Source organism: Sabethes cyaneus, chromosome 3, assembly GCF_943734655.1.
Source record: "Sabethes cyaneus chromosome 3, idSabCyanKW18_F2, whole genome shotgun sequence".
Lineage (NCBI taxonomy): Eukaryota > Metazoa > Arthropoda > Insecta > Diptera > Culicidae > Sabethes > Sabethes cyaneus.
Window position 1 is genome coordinate 89,924,437 of NC_071355.1, and position 15,621 is coordinate 89,940,057.

The 15,621-nt window shown below is 39.2% G+C and overlaps 1 protein-coding gene across 1 annotated transcript in view; it reads right to left on the bottom strand.

Moving 5' to 3' along the window:
* Nucleotides 1–15,621, bottom strand: part of LOC128739863 (zwei Ig domain protein zig-8-like) — a 164,319-nt gene extending 148,698 nt beyond the window's left edge. Inside the window, exons 1-2 of the mRNA XM_053835364.1 lie at nt 15,534–15,621; nt 12,689–12,918 (exon numbers count right to left, since the gene is read on the bottom strand). Of these exons, the coding sequence (XP_053691339.1) occupies nt 12,689–12,918; nt 15,534–15,621 (318 nt within the window). The remainder of the gene's footprint in view (nt 1–12,688; nt 12,919–15,533) is intronic.

A 15,621-nucleotide genomic window follows, 5' to 3' on the forward strand; every position in this document is an offset into this window, starting at 1 on the left:
ACCGTGCCAAAATCGAGACCCTTTTTTAAGATGAAAAAATTTAATGGAAGTGCGTTAGAAATTGACTAAAGGTTATTAATCAACGATTGCAACCTTTTTATGTTTATAAAATCCGCCAAGAGCTATCCGTGTGGTGCATGTCAGTTTTTGGCGACCTGCGGTTAAACGTAGTCCTACGGCAATAAAAATATTATTGTTCGAAATCGCAAACTTTTTGCCATGGACACACTTAGGGCAATAATTTTTCGTCATTTAAAGTTTGTATGCGGAAATTGATTGATATTTAAGCATATTTTTGGAAGTAAAATATTTTATGCTGCCAAAAATGGATACTTTTGTTGCCAAAATCGAGGCATGCCAAAATCGAACCATGCCAAATTCGAAATCCCGCTGTATGCCCATTGGCAAGAAATTTTGAGCCGGGTTAAGTTGCCGTCGAGGGAATGACTACTTTACGACCTGAACCGAATCACATGACCCGTGATCTCAAATCACACTAGAAATATTCAAAATTCAATTGTCATCTCTTCTTCTTTTGCATCCGCCAACGCGGTTCGATACAAATCCACCTGCAAAGGCAAATCACACGTTAAGATAGCAATTTCAAACCTAGTAAAATATTTTAAAATGAAGTCTATTATGTTAAAGACGTAGTCCTACGTCAAAATTATCAAGCTCATTTTTATGTAATAACGGTCATCTTAGTGTTTACACAGCTGTGCTAGTGGTATACGGCTTCTATTTGCCAATTTCATTTCAAAATTATGCGTAGGTACCCGCCGCTCGTGGATTGTTTCCTGTGTTTGCTGCTTGCGATAAAATTTTCTTCCGATCGCTGTACTGCATTATCGCCAAGTGATTCGATCGGAAGTTCAAGACTCATCACTCACTCGTATCGGGAAACGATAATTATCGCCGATCAGTTCACTCGGAGAGAATCAAATATGACACACGCAAGCAGCGATACACACACAAAGCTTTATCGGCGATAGAGGTTCACGTGTTGTTTTTTCGCCTCATTCTTATGCGTCTTTGGTTCTCTTTTCGCAAGAAGATACAAGCGTGCCGTGATCTGCATGTATTGAATCGGCAAATGAATGGGGAGTGAGTGAGTTTTGATCCGATTCGAACCAACCTTGGTCTATGGTAATGAACATCAACAATCCCAGCAACGCGACAGTAGCGGGACAAAAAGTTGAACAAAAAGTTTCAATATCTTGGCAGCCAGACAACGCCCGTTGGTGTTACCAAGACTGATATAACCAGAAAAGACAGGAAAGCCAGGGGTGCCTTTGCAGGACTGCGAAACATTTTACGCTCAAACCAGGTCAGTTTACTTATGAAAATCCAAATTTTCAATTCAGACGTTAAATTCGTTCTGCTGTACACCTACGAAACGTGGTACGTCTAAGCGGGAATAATGCAAAAACTGCAGGTGTTCATTAATCGCTGCCTGCGATATCATTCGTGCCTGGTGGTCTGATACCTCCATCGTCGATGTCATCAGCGACCGAGAGAAACAGAAATTCGTGAACGTAGGTGGAAGTGGATCGTACACACCTTAAGGAGAGGAGCTAATGAGAATTGCATAGAAGAACTCGATTGGAATCCGCATCCGGAACGGCGGACATGGACTAATAAGTAAGATAGTAAATAGAACACGTGAGTTCAATCACTTGCCTCAGACTTGAGCTTGGGCTTGGCCTTAAATAAGGACTTGTACTGAGACTTGGACTTGGACTTGGACCTGGACTCGGACTCGGACTTGGACCTGGACTTGGACTTGGACTTGTACTTGGACTTGGACTTGGACTTGGACTTGGACTTGGGCTTGGGCTTGGACTTGGGCTTGGGCTTGGACTTGGACTTGGACTTGGACTTGGACTTGGACTTGGACTTGGACTTGGACTTGGACTTGGACTTGGACTTGGACTTGGACTTGGACTTGGACTTGGACTTGGACTTGGACTTGGACTTGGACTTGGACTTGGACTTGGACTTGGACTTGGACTTGGACTTGGACTTGGACTTGGACTTGGACTTGGACTTGGACTTGGACTTGGACTTGGACTTGGACTTGGACTTGGACTTGGACTTGGACTTGGACTTGGACTTGGACTTGGACTTGGACTTGGACTTGGACTTGGACTTGGACTTGGACTTGGACTTGGACTTGGACTTGGACTTGGACTTGGACTTGGACTTGGACTTGGACTTGGACTTGGACTTGGACTTGGACTTGGACTTGGACTTGGACTTGGACTTGGACTTGGACTTGGACTTGGACTTGGACTTGGACTTGGACTTGGACTTGGACTTGGACTTGGACTTGGACTTGGACTTGAACTTGGATTTGAAATTGGACTTGGACTTGGACTTAGACTTGGACTTGGACTTGGACTTAGACTCGTAAGTTCAATACTTGGAACAACGTACGACACTTCCAATTTTATTACACACCTGTTTTTCTTGTTCTAACCCATGTGTTTTGCAACGCGCACTTGACAGTTCAATGCTCTGCGGTGGTGCTTTTTATTCAGCAACGAAAGCGGTGGGAGGCGCAGTTTTCCGTATCGCGATTTTTCACCGTTTATTGCACGGTTTCCAGGTCCGTAATGAACGCTAAGGTATGCCTAAAGTATGTATATGTAAGTGATTTTTTCCACAAATAAAACTACTTGGCAATAATGGCAATGACTTGCCAATATAATGAGGGAAGTCAAAACAAAAGCTGTGGAACAATTGGGCGTGAGATGTTCAATCATAAGATTTGAAGGTTATTTTGGTGTGCAATAATTGGGTGCAGAGTTGCTTCGCAAAAAACGTATTTACCACGATTTTTGTAAGAGATTCCACACAGGTGGCTATAGGAACTTATGTTATACTAGTTGAGCTCGAATCTTACGATCCGGCAAATATAAATGTCGGTTCAAAAAAATGCGGATACATTTCATTGGACAGTGTTGACGAAGATGGCTTATCTTTGTATTAGTTCTTCGAGTTCTTATATTGCATACTATAGCTCTAAGATGTACATAAAAGAGCCTTAACGGAAAACTGAAACAAACAATTTTATGCTCGCACTGTATTTTATTTAACTGGAATAAAAACAATATCTCCACCAGGGTTGATTTGCTCTTTTTACTTCGTTTTTGCTCTTTTGACTGCAGCGCTCAGCCAAACTGAATCCGAAGAAAGTGATTTATAGGACAAGTGTAGAGTTACTTATTATCTACAATATTATTAAAAAATGTATAGTTTAATCTTTTGTATTTATAGCATTACAGAGCTGCAATGCCATTGGTAGCAAAATGAGTGCTCTTTTGGTTACCAGCGGGGTATCAGCCCCATAGCGCCATAAACATAAAAGATAAAACTATACTTTCTTCAACAATATTGTAGATAATAATTAACTCTACAATTAATCTCTGCATTACTGTTTCGAGTTTTGCTTGACTGGGACGCTGTAGTCAAAAGAGCAAAAATAAAGTAAAGAGAGCAAATTAAGCGTGATCTCCACTGTGCTGATTCTATAGGTAGGCAAAATGTTTCTTTTGTGTAAGTGGCTTTGAACTGTCCATTTACTGCCGCGAACTGATTCATATGGTCGGTCGTCGGTGTTGTCAGGTAGATCCAAGTGACAAAATTCTGACTTCGAGAAAAACGCATTCAAAATTTGCTGCTCTGTATGGTTCATAGCAATCAATCGTTCTAAATCATCTTATAACTCTGGCTGTTTGCAACACTTATGTAGTCCGATTAGAGGAAAATGTTGCATAGAAAATTGTTGACCGTTTGCTGTCATTAACTAATTTTTTAAAATTTTGCGACTTGGTCCGGACTAATTTAACACCGACCATATGATATCGCGACAAGTAATCGAGTTGAGCAGGCGAGTCGAGCAGCCGAATCAAACAGCCGAGTCGAGTAATCCAGTTGAGCAGTTACGTTGAGTACTCCCATCGAGCAGTTGAGTCGAGTAGTCCAGTCGAGCAGCTGAATCGAGCAGTTAAGTCGAGCTGTCGAATCAAACAGAAGTGAAGCAGTTGAGTCGACCAGTACAGTCGAGGAGCTAAAGCAAGCTGTTTAGTCAAGCAGTCCCGCCGAGCAGTTGAGTCGAGCAGTCGAGTTGGACAGTTGAACTAAGCAGTCGAGTCGAGCAGTTTAATCGAGTAGTTAAGCCGCGTAGTCCAGTCGAGCAGTTGAATCGAGTAGTCCGGTCTTGCAGTTAAATCGAGTAGTCCAGTCGAGCAGCTGAATCGAGTAGTCTAGTCGAGCACTTGAGTCGAGCAGTCCAATCGAATGGTTTAGTTAAGCAGTCGGGTCATGCGGTTAAGTCGAACAGTTGAGTCGAGCAGTACATTCGAGCAGTCGAGTCGAGCAGTTGAGTCAAGTAGTCCAGTCGAACTGTTTATTCGAACAGTTGAGTCGAGTAGTCCAGTTGAGCAGCTGAGTCGAGCAGTCGAGTCGAGCAGTTGAGTTGAGTAGCCCAGTCGAGCAATTGAGTCGAGTAGTCCAGTCGAGCAGTTGAGTCGAGTAGTTCAGTCAAGCAGTTGAATCGAGCTGTCTAGTCGAGCAGCTAAAACAAGCTGTTTAGTCAAACAGTCCCGCCGAGCAGTTGAGTTGAGCACTCGAATCGAAGAAATCGGATCAAGTGGTTCAGTCGAGCAGTTAAATCGAACAGTTGAGTCGAGCAGTTCAGTCGAGTAGAGTCCAGTAGAATAGTTGAATCGAGCAGTTAAGTCGAGCTATCGAATCAAACAGTTAAGCCATGCAGTTGAGTCAAGCAGTCGGGATGAGTGGCTAAGTCGAGCAGTTGAGCCAAGCAGTTGTATCAAGCTGTCAGTTGAGTCGAGCAATCAAATCGAGTAGTCTAGTCGAGCAGTTGAATCGAGCAATCCGGTTTAGCAGTTGATTCGAGCAGCCGATTCGAATAGTCCTATCAAGTAGTTGAGTCAAGCAGTTCATTCGAGCAGTTGAGTTGAGTAGCCCAGTCGAGCAGTGGAATCAAGCAGTTGAATCGAGCAGTTGAGTTGAGCGTCGAATCGAACCGTTGAGTCGAGCAGTCTAGTCGAGCAGATGAATCATGCTGTCTAGTCAAGCAGTCAAGTCGAGCAGTCGAATCGAACAATCCAGTCGAGCAGTTCAATCGTGCAGTGAAGCCGAGCAGTCTGGTCGAGTAGTAAGTCAAGCAAATGTGTCAAGCAGTCAAATCGAGTAGTTAAGTCGAGTAGTCCACTCGAGCAGTTAATCGAGCTGTTCATTCAAGCATTCAAGTCGATCTGTCCAATCAAGCAGTTGAGTCGAGCAGGCGAAACGAACAGTTCAGTCGAGCAGTTCAGTTAAGCAGTCCAGTCGAGCAATCAAAGACAGTTTTTCACAATACACAGGTGTTTTTGTCATTTTTTCTGTTTCAAACCTGGAACAGGAGGAACGCACTGACGTCGGTGTGTTCAGTGTGAGTATTAATAACTGTAAGTATTTTTTGGACGCGTTTAATTAAAAATGGGTTAATCACAGACGTGTCTGCTGATTGTTCGTTTATAGTGTATTCAAATGTCAACACAGCTTGTTTTGAACTTTTATTCATTTAAAAGTCTTGGCAATCCTGGACGCAAAAAGGGAACTTGTGCTAAGTCTGTTTTTAAAATAAAATCGACCGTGATATTTCGAAGAAGCTGAGGCCATTCGGAATAAACGGATGTTTCATCTTTCGTACCATCAATCAAAAACCGATTCTTGGAAAATATTTCCCAAGCCTGGCCGTAAAGTAACAGAGTGACAGAGTAACAGAGTGAATTCGACGGGAACTAGATCGGTCTGGACGTAAGTTGTCCACGAACTGGGAGTGTCGCGATCAACCATGAAGAATATTTTGAAAGATGATCTATGATTCCATACAAAACACAACGGGTGTACGGTTTCACTGAAAAGCAAATGGTTGCAAGTGTCGAAAGAAGTCGGTAGCTGCTCAAACGGCACGGTGATTGTAAAATTCTGTTTTCGGAAGAAAAGAGTGTTCCTGCTCAGGATCACCGCAACCAATAAAATAATCGGATATGTGCAGCACATCTTACCTACATTCTTCGGGTCAAACTGGCGGTTCAAAGGTTCCAGAATGTTTCCAGGGTATGGTATTGCTGTTCATTGACCTGGTGTTAAAATCAACACTATTTGCTTATCGGTAATAAACACTACAAAAATGCACCATACTGCCTTCAACAAGATTCTGCACCGTCTCAGCAGGCAAAAGCTCACAAGCTTAGTGTGAGGACAATTTTCCGCATTTTATTTCTTCGAAAAAGTGTCCTAACTCTTTGTCTGTTTTGAATCCTCACGATTTCTTCGCATGGAATTACATGCTTGGTAAACTAGGGAAGACCAAAGGATTGACTGTGGATACTTTCAAGCAACGTTTGGAGAAGATTTGGGATGAAATGCCTCAGAATATCAGAATAATAGGAGAAAGATTTGAATTGGACTAATTTAAGACAAATGTTATAGATATATTTTTTTTTTTGGGTTCTGTTTTTCGGCTATGTAGTCTGTATTTAGCAGTCAAAACGATGTTTTGCTTCTATATCCGACGTTTCGGTGGTTTTATTCCACCTTTTTCAAGGAAACTAAAATATTATTACAAATAAATTCGTTTTTTTCCGTCTTAGAAGAAGGACTTATTTTTAACTTACAGAGGCTGTACGTTTTGTTGTCTGGTGTATGTGTGTATCTACTTTGTGATCGTCCATGTAATTTACAAATGGCGTCCTCTTTATATTGCTGTGTGAATACTGATAGTGATTGTTTGGTCTTCATTTTAACTGTTTTTTTACTTACTACATTTAATATAATAATTTGTTGTAATTGTGTCACTTTTTTCTATTTTTAGTAGTCCGGTAAAACGAGCTTTTACGGTAAACGTCTGTTAGTGTCTCTAGCAACGGTTTGTGTGCCGTCTGTTTTTGCTGTTGGTCACTTTGATTGTACTGACTGTTTGAGATTTGACAATTGTGTGTTGACGGTATAGCGTCACTCTGATCTGTGTTTGTTTACATTTTTTTTAGTGTGTGTGTGATACTTCTGCATATATAATACTTAACCCTTGTGTATCTGTGCGTTTGTTTATGCTGTTTTCATTTGATACTATGTGACACATTTCAAGATACGGAAGAGAGTGTTGTTTGTTATGTTTGTCTATGATTTTTGTGCTGTTAAAGTCGAATCTATGATTTAGTGTTATGGTGTGATCCATTAGTGCTGTCTTTTCCTTTAGTGCGGCTATTTGTGTTTCTACGGGTATGCATTCGGTGTTATCCTGTGGTGTTAACAGTTTTTCCAGTGCGTTATAGTGTGTTTTGTGTCCACTTAATCTTGTTTTTAATCTGTTGGTGGTTAATCCTATATAACAAGCATCACAATCTTTGCATGGTATGCTGTAAATTACGTTGCTATGGTGATCCGTGGGAATGGGATCTTTTATGTTAGAGAACAATTTTTTAACTGTGTTTGTATTGTATGTGGCTAATTTTATGTTGGGATATTCCTTTTTCAGCTGCTTGTCGATCTTGTTCGACAGGTTTGGTATGTATGCGATTGAATGGTAAGTATATTGTAGATTTTCTGCTGTTGTTCTGCTGTCATTTGGTTCACTGGTAGGTATGATGCTGCTATGCTCGTCCATGCGATTTATGAGTCTGCGTCGTAGGGCTTTTGGGTAGCTGTTTAGGCTAAGTTGTTTTTCGACGATGGCTATTACTTCTGCCTTATCTAGATTGGTTGAAAGTTTGTTTACCCTGTTTATAAAGTTTTTCGCCACATTAAGCTTCTGATGTAAGGGGTGTTGTGAGTTGTAATCTAAGAACCGGCCGCTTGATATGGGCTTTATATACCACTGCGTTTTTACGCTTTGGTCTGCAGTTCTGATCAGCAACATGTCCAGGAATGGTAAGCGTCGATCAACTTCCAATTCGTATGTGAATTGAATATTTGGATGGTGGCTATTGAAGGTGTTTAAAACGTGCTGGATCTTGTCGGGCGGGATAGTCAGGATTAAATCATCTACATATTTTCGTATGAATGGTGGTTTGAAATCCAGTAAACGGCAGACTGAATCTAGCAAGTTTTCCATTACTAGGTCTGCTAATGCTGGCGAGAGAGGATTTCCCATAGCGGTGCCGTCTAACTGTTGGTAGTGTTGGTTGTTGTAGCCATCGTCGAAAAACAACTTAGCCTAAACAGCTACCCAAAAGCCCTACGACGCAGACTCATAAATCGCATGGACGAGCAGCATCATACCTACCAGTGAACCAAATGACAGCAGAACAACAGCAGAAAATCTACAATATACTTACCATTCAATCGCATACATACCAAACCTGTCGAACAAGATCGACAAGCAGCTGAAAAAGGAATATCCCAACATAAAATTAGCCACATACAATACAAACACAGTTAAAAAATTGTTCTCTAACATAAAAGATCCCATTCCCACGGATCACCATAGCAACGTAATTTACAGCATACCATGCAAAGATTGTGATGCTTGTTATATAGGATTAACCACCAACAGATTAAAAACAAGATTAAGTGGACACAAAACACACTATAACGCACTGGAAAAACTGTTAACACCACAGGATAACACCGAATGCATACCCGTAGAAACACAAATAGCCGCACTAAAGGAAAAGACAGCACTAATGGATCACACCATAACACTAAATCATAGATTCGACTTTAACAGCACAAAAATCATAGACAAACATAACAAACAACACTCTCTTCCGTATCTTGAAATGTGTCACATAGTATCAAATGAAAACAGCATAAACAAACGCACAGATACACAAGGGTTAAGTATTATATATGCAGAAGTATTACACACACTAAAAAAAATGTAAACAAACACAGATCAGAGTGACGCTATACCGTCAACACACAATTGTCAAATCTCAAACAGTCAGTACAATCAAAGTGACCAACAGCAAAAACAGACGGCACACAAACCGTTGCTAGAGACACTAACAGACGTTTACCGTAAAAGCTCGTTTTACCGGACTACTAAAAATAGAAAAAAGTGACACAATTACAACAAATTATTATATTAAATGTAGTAAGTAAAAACCCGAATTAATCCACCTAGCGGCGTGACCTAGCCTTTCTACTGCCACAATAATCACTATTTAATTTCTCAGGAACATCTCTAATTAACTTGACTATATTTTGAAATATCCGTTCTGTATTCCTCAAAATTCTTATTTGCCAGTCAAATTCTCAACGTATTGCGTACAATAATTATATTTTCTTTCCTTGGGTGCAGAAATACTTGTAAGCGTCATTTATGTTACTTGATGAACATATTATTTAGTTTTATAACATTTACGTGATTTATAGAAACATAATGTAAACACAAAAGATAATTTTTGCAGACTTGAATGAATATATATATAGACAGCCTTAACATTCAGGCCTTAGAGCCACATACGAAACTTGTTTTGAATTGACAATATGAAATATGTGTTCATAGCAGATTTTTTGATATTTTGATATTAATACCATGCGCTCAAAAGTTAGCATCTTTGGAAAACAAGAGTTCAGAAAAATTATTATCATATTTCGATTTTGAAGAAAAAGGATATCTACAACAAAATGGTTGATCTCAAAATTTTACTATTAGTTTGCTTGGCTTCAATTTTGCAATATATCTGAATTAGAAAAAATAACTGAATAGAGCATTAGATATAAAAAAAGAGAAATGGAAATATTTCTTAGCTGACGCTCCTTCAGATAATTATTTTTGCATGAAAATCAAAACTTAAGCTTCTTTTGAATGTACTTTCATGAAAAGATAGTCATTAGCTTGATCGCATCGTTTGTACAATGTATCCCGTTAGAGGGTTAGGAAAACAAGATGAGGTCGAATAGTGCAAAAGCTGTGCCATAAACATGCTTGAGAATGGGAAATATGATCGATGTGATTTCCAGTGCTTGTCAATTCGATTTATTTATTGAAATATGATGCATGACATAAGATTTCTGTCTTTTAAAGTGTCACTAACGAAAACAAATCGTACAAAATTACTACCGTACAATGTTTTGCTCCTATTTTTATATAAAATTTCTAAGCTCTAGTATTTATTGATTGGAAACAGCATCTATTGATGCGCAAAAATTGTTTGCAATTTATATAAGGTTATCTGGAAAAATCAATCCATTAGTATATTAAATCCTATACACCACTATATCTAAATGCTTAAATTAATGCTTTTCTTCGCTTTTTGCTTTTCTTGTCTAATTGCGAGTTACAGCAAGTGAAGAAAATTTATTTATTATTTATTTATTAAAATGACAATCGAAATCTTAAATTAAAGAAAAGAAAAAACTTTTTCCGATTGAATCCCACTACAGTGGGATTTCGAATTTGGCAATGTTCGATTTTGGCAACAAAAGTATCCGTTTTTGGCAACACAAAATATTTTACTTCCAAAAGTATGCTTAAATATCGAAACGTGCCGCTCGAGCCAAAAATGCTGATGCTTAAATATCAGTCAGTTTCCGCATTACTTTAAATGACGAAAAAATATTGCCCTAAGTGTGTACATGAAAAAAAGTTTGCGATCATAGAATGTTTCGAACAATAATATTTTTATTGCCGTAGGATTATGTCTTACCGTAGGTCACCAAAAACTTACTTACACCGCATGGATAGGTCTTGGCGGATTTTGTGAAAAAGGTTGCAATCGTTGATTAATAACATTTAGTTAATTTCCAATGCATTTACATTCAATTTTGTCATATCAAAAAGGGTCTCGATTTTGGCACGGTTTCGATTTTAGCAACATAGGCGACACGCATTTTTTTGCCAAATTCGAAATCCTACTGTATTTAATATTTATTTGCGACAGATGCATAGTTCGCCTACAACGTGCAGGCTTCATCAGTGTCTTATTTCGAAGTGTATACGTATCTGTCGCGAATAAATTTTAAATATTGGAATTCAGTCGGAAAAAGTTTTTTCTTTTCTTTAATTTCAGAGTTCATATTCCACATTCCACTAAGAGGCTTCGAAAACTTCAGACAATTGACATGTTTCACACTCTCCTTGAATTTCAATGCAAATTTCAAAATTGCAAATCGTCATCACAAACACACATATACATACATACACACATACATACACACATACATACATACATACATACATACATACATACATACACACATACATCACACACATTGAATACAATCAACATTTGATTGAAATGTTTTGGTTTTACACGTTTTAACGGTTTAATATACGGTGCTTAAGTGTTAAAGTTTGAATAACTTTTGAATGAACCGTCCGATTTTCAATAACTCGGTTTCGTTTGATAGATCTCAACAGTAATTTTCAAATGATAATAAATCTGGTGATGCTTTACATTGAATTAATGCTTATATGTTACAAAAATATGTTTTAAATACAATTTTTTCACATTTCTTTATGTAACTTTCAAACTACAAGTCCAATCGTCATGAAATTCTGAAGTTAAGGGTTTGTAAGGCTCCTCTTTCATATGCAATCAATTTGGTTCAAATCGGTTGAAGTACTTATGAGATAATGAAGCCCCATATTTTTCGTATTTTTATACATAACTTTTGAACTAAAAGTCCGATCAGTATGAAATTCAATAGCGACCTATGGGACACCTAGACCTTTCATTTGACACTAAGATCATAAAAATCGGTACAGCCATCTCCGAGAAAAGTGAGTGAGATTGAAAAGCGTCACATACACACACACACACATACACACACACACACATACATACACACACACAGAAAATGCTCAGTTTTCGAAACGAAGTCGAATGGTATATGACATTCGGCCCGCAGGACCTTCTTTCCATTTCCGGTTTTTCGAGTGATTTCTATACCTTTATACTATATATTTATATAGTAGAAAGGCAAAAACAGTTAAAATGAAGACCAAACAATCACTATCAGTATTCACACAGCAATATAAAGAGGACGCCATTTGTAAATTACATGGACGATCACAAAGTAAATACACACATACACCAGACAACAAAACGTACAGCCTCTGTAAGTTAAAAATAAGTCCTTCTTCTAAGACGGAAAAAAACGAATTTATTTGTAATAATATTTTAGTTTCCTTGAAAAAGGTGGAATAAAACCACCGAAACGTCGGATATAGAAGCAAAACATCGTTTTGACTGCTAAATACAGACTACATAGCCGAAAAACAGAACCTGAAAATTGCATATTACAGTCGGAAAGCATACGTTAAAGTTATAGATATAGTTTCACGAAATGCACTCAAAATTAAAATTTATGCAAACGTCACATTTTTGTGATCATTTACTATACAGTTATTGTTTCTCATCCAGTGTTGGTCTATTAGTTATTGGACTAATTGGATAGTATTATCATTATTTATTTCAACTAATAGATAAGTCGAAAATAGGTCTTCTGCCTTACATTATGGAAGTGATAAGTTCTAATAACATGAACACAATGCCTAACGCACGCATTCTGATGGGCGAGCGGTGGTTTCCCATGTTGAATAAATGAATGGCTTTATTTCCTGACGGATTGTCTCGGCCAACCTACCCGCGAGAGAGCATTTGAGTATGCACTGCACGCGTGCACACTAATGGATTCTGTGTACATTTGCGGATTTAGCACTTACCGTTTTGTTGCCCAAATTTTTCACCCTGCAATTCAGATAGGTGGTCTTCCCCAGCAGTGCGGTAACGTTTTTCGAGTAAGACAGGTCAAAGTACGGATCCGCCGCCCGACTGGCGTCCGTGGGCTCGATGTTGCCATTTCTGCTGCTTCCGGGAAGATTTACGGGGCTCGCGCTATCCTTGGTGGTTGTTGACTGGGGCTGTTTGCTGACTTCACGTTGCGATCCGTTTACTGTGGAAGAGCGAGACAGAGAGTATGCAACGAGATGAGAATAGGTAATAGGAAAAACGTGGCTTTTAGCAGAGTGTTGTAAAGTTATGTGCTTATGTTAAATTCAACTACCATTTTTGTTATACATACAAGGGAACACTCTGAGTTTTAGATGCTAAACTTTGTGCCCAGTAATATGAAGAATGAAAGGTTAGTAAACGAAAAAAACTTTTAACAAAACTGATATATCGCTAAACCAGTGGGAGGCAGAAGTTTTTCAATAAAATAAAATCAACGTCAACAGAAAATAGTTGACAATAATTTATTATATCCATGCAAAATAAGTCAAGAAGGAGTTTTCCGGCAAGATTCGCGTTCTGAGTGTGTAACCATTACAAGATTAAATTCCATGTTGGCGCTGATTCAAATTTTTCCAACATTTACCTATTGGCGTGGCGCCTACCGAACTACCATCGAACCAAAATGGCCTGGAAATTACGCAGCCTCAGACAGTCGGTTGAGCCGGGCCAAATTCATTCTGAAGAGCCTGCCAAGCAGCAAAATTTTGGCTTGATATGTACCAGGGATTGTGTTGTACGATGGTAGAACAGCGCTGTGTCTGACATAAAGTTGTTTAGCAATGGTAGCCTGAATAAAATCTGATCAAAAGAATACCACAATGTGCTCTGCTTATATTTAAAAAATCATAAAATAATATAAGGACTGGTATAATATCAAAAAAAACTTGAAATATTCACAAAATAAATTACACCGACCAAGGTATTAGCTCCTAGTTGAATAGCCCCTCCCTCCGTTCGTCAAATATTTTGCCAATCTGTTCAGGTGTGTCTTCGAATAAGTCTGTTTTATACCATCACCGCTACTGTATGGATACTTTGTGGCCAAATAGTCGCACTGTTGCCGTCGTCTAGGTATGACTGGAGGCGCGTCGAAAAACGTATCAACCATAATAAGAAACGCAAACAAAAATCCAAATGAAAGAAGAATCTCTCCCCATGCCGAGATAATGTTTACCATGAATTCCCCACACAATCTCTCCGCTGTCGGTTGATAGGCGTCTACGAAGGCAACCACCATTCCGGGCACACATATGTTTCTCCGGAGGAACACAATCTTGTCTATGCTGCATGCCAATACCAGCAGCACCGTTATGTTCCTATATTTCGAGAGAAATTGGAACGATACACTACAAGAATGACGAATTGTTGTCTTGTGCGATTCCAGCAACGAAGCCTAACTCGTACCACACTGAGTGTGGTTCCCACATTTTTTGGAAATGTAATATATACCGTAACGTTATCTATATTGAACACTTCGAACTCACTGTGCAAAAATCAACGCAAAGATCAGAGCGCCATGGCCAGGAAAATTTCCTTTGGCGGTTTCATTTTTGCTTGGCGCGCGTTGGCAAATATTATATTTTCCCATCAGCAAATGAAAACAAACAAACCAAAAAGCAAGTAATAAATTTGATCAAAATATCTTGTACTGCGCATATAACCGCCGCCTCCCACCGCTTCCAACATTCATTCTCGTTATTGTCCTCTTACATGGTAATATTATCTGGAAGCTGCAAAAATCTGTGGCGTTTCGAGTTGACAGACGATAAAATTCTTATCTCGTCGCTCACCGTGGTGGCGTGTAGTTACTCTGTAGACGGTTCCATTGATTACTGGGAATGAGTTTTTTCTAAGCACTTCTGGTTGTAACGAATATCATGCGGTTATTAGAAATAATAAACAAAACTTAATGTTGCTTGGTGGAATATTTATTTAGTAGCCCAAAATAACGATTTCCCAGGAGAATTACCGCAACAGCCTGGTGATATTTCGCCCGTGGTACGAAACGTGAGAGATCAACGAACCCAAATAAAAGTTTTATTTTTGTTTGAGAAACCTAGCCTCAGTGTATTATTACAAGAGATATATTTTTATAAACAATGAGTTTATTTTCGAAGGAGTGGGTTAAGCATCTTTCTAAGACTTGAACCTTCTTTATCGACAGACTTCACAGTTAGAGTAAAGAAAAATTGCGGGGCTGGTGCAAAGATCCTACTGACTCTATCTAGCAGGACCGTCTACTTTTCTGATACATCTATTCGAGATCTGCAAGGTAATGAAATGTATTATAGTAATGTACGATCTATCCTCCTTCTTATCTAGAAGTTCAGAATCGCCAAGCAGTTAAAAACTTGTCAGCATAGTATTCGGTCCTGAGCTATTCGTCGCCGATTCAGTGAGCATCTCGGTAGAGCCAATTAGCACGTTGGATCCCTGGCAGAAATGGCAGAAAGGTGCTAGCATGATTCTTGAAAAAAAAAACGGATTCCACTGCACTGTAATCTGGCATATTTGAGACATGGCAGGCCCACCGTACTCTCCCAACTTTCTCCAGGTATATGACGGTTATCACTCTAAATAGTGTTTGTGACTCGTGGTTTATACACCTGCGTCATTCTGCGCTTTTCGTTCATTACATACTTTACTTTAGTAGAGATGGTATGTTACCGATCCTGCCCTAAATGAATTATGGTCCTCCAGTACTGACAGTGTTGGGCTGCCGTTCTCCAGTCTCCTCGGACACCAGCTAAACGTGCATCGCCCTCGACAGCGCACATCCATCGGGACCGGGGTCTGCCCCGGAGTCTACGGCCTCTTTCTGGTTATCTGCTGTAAATAGTTTGGCTACTCTTTCGTAGGGCAT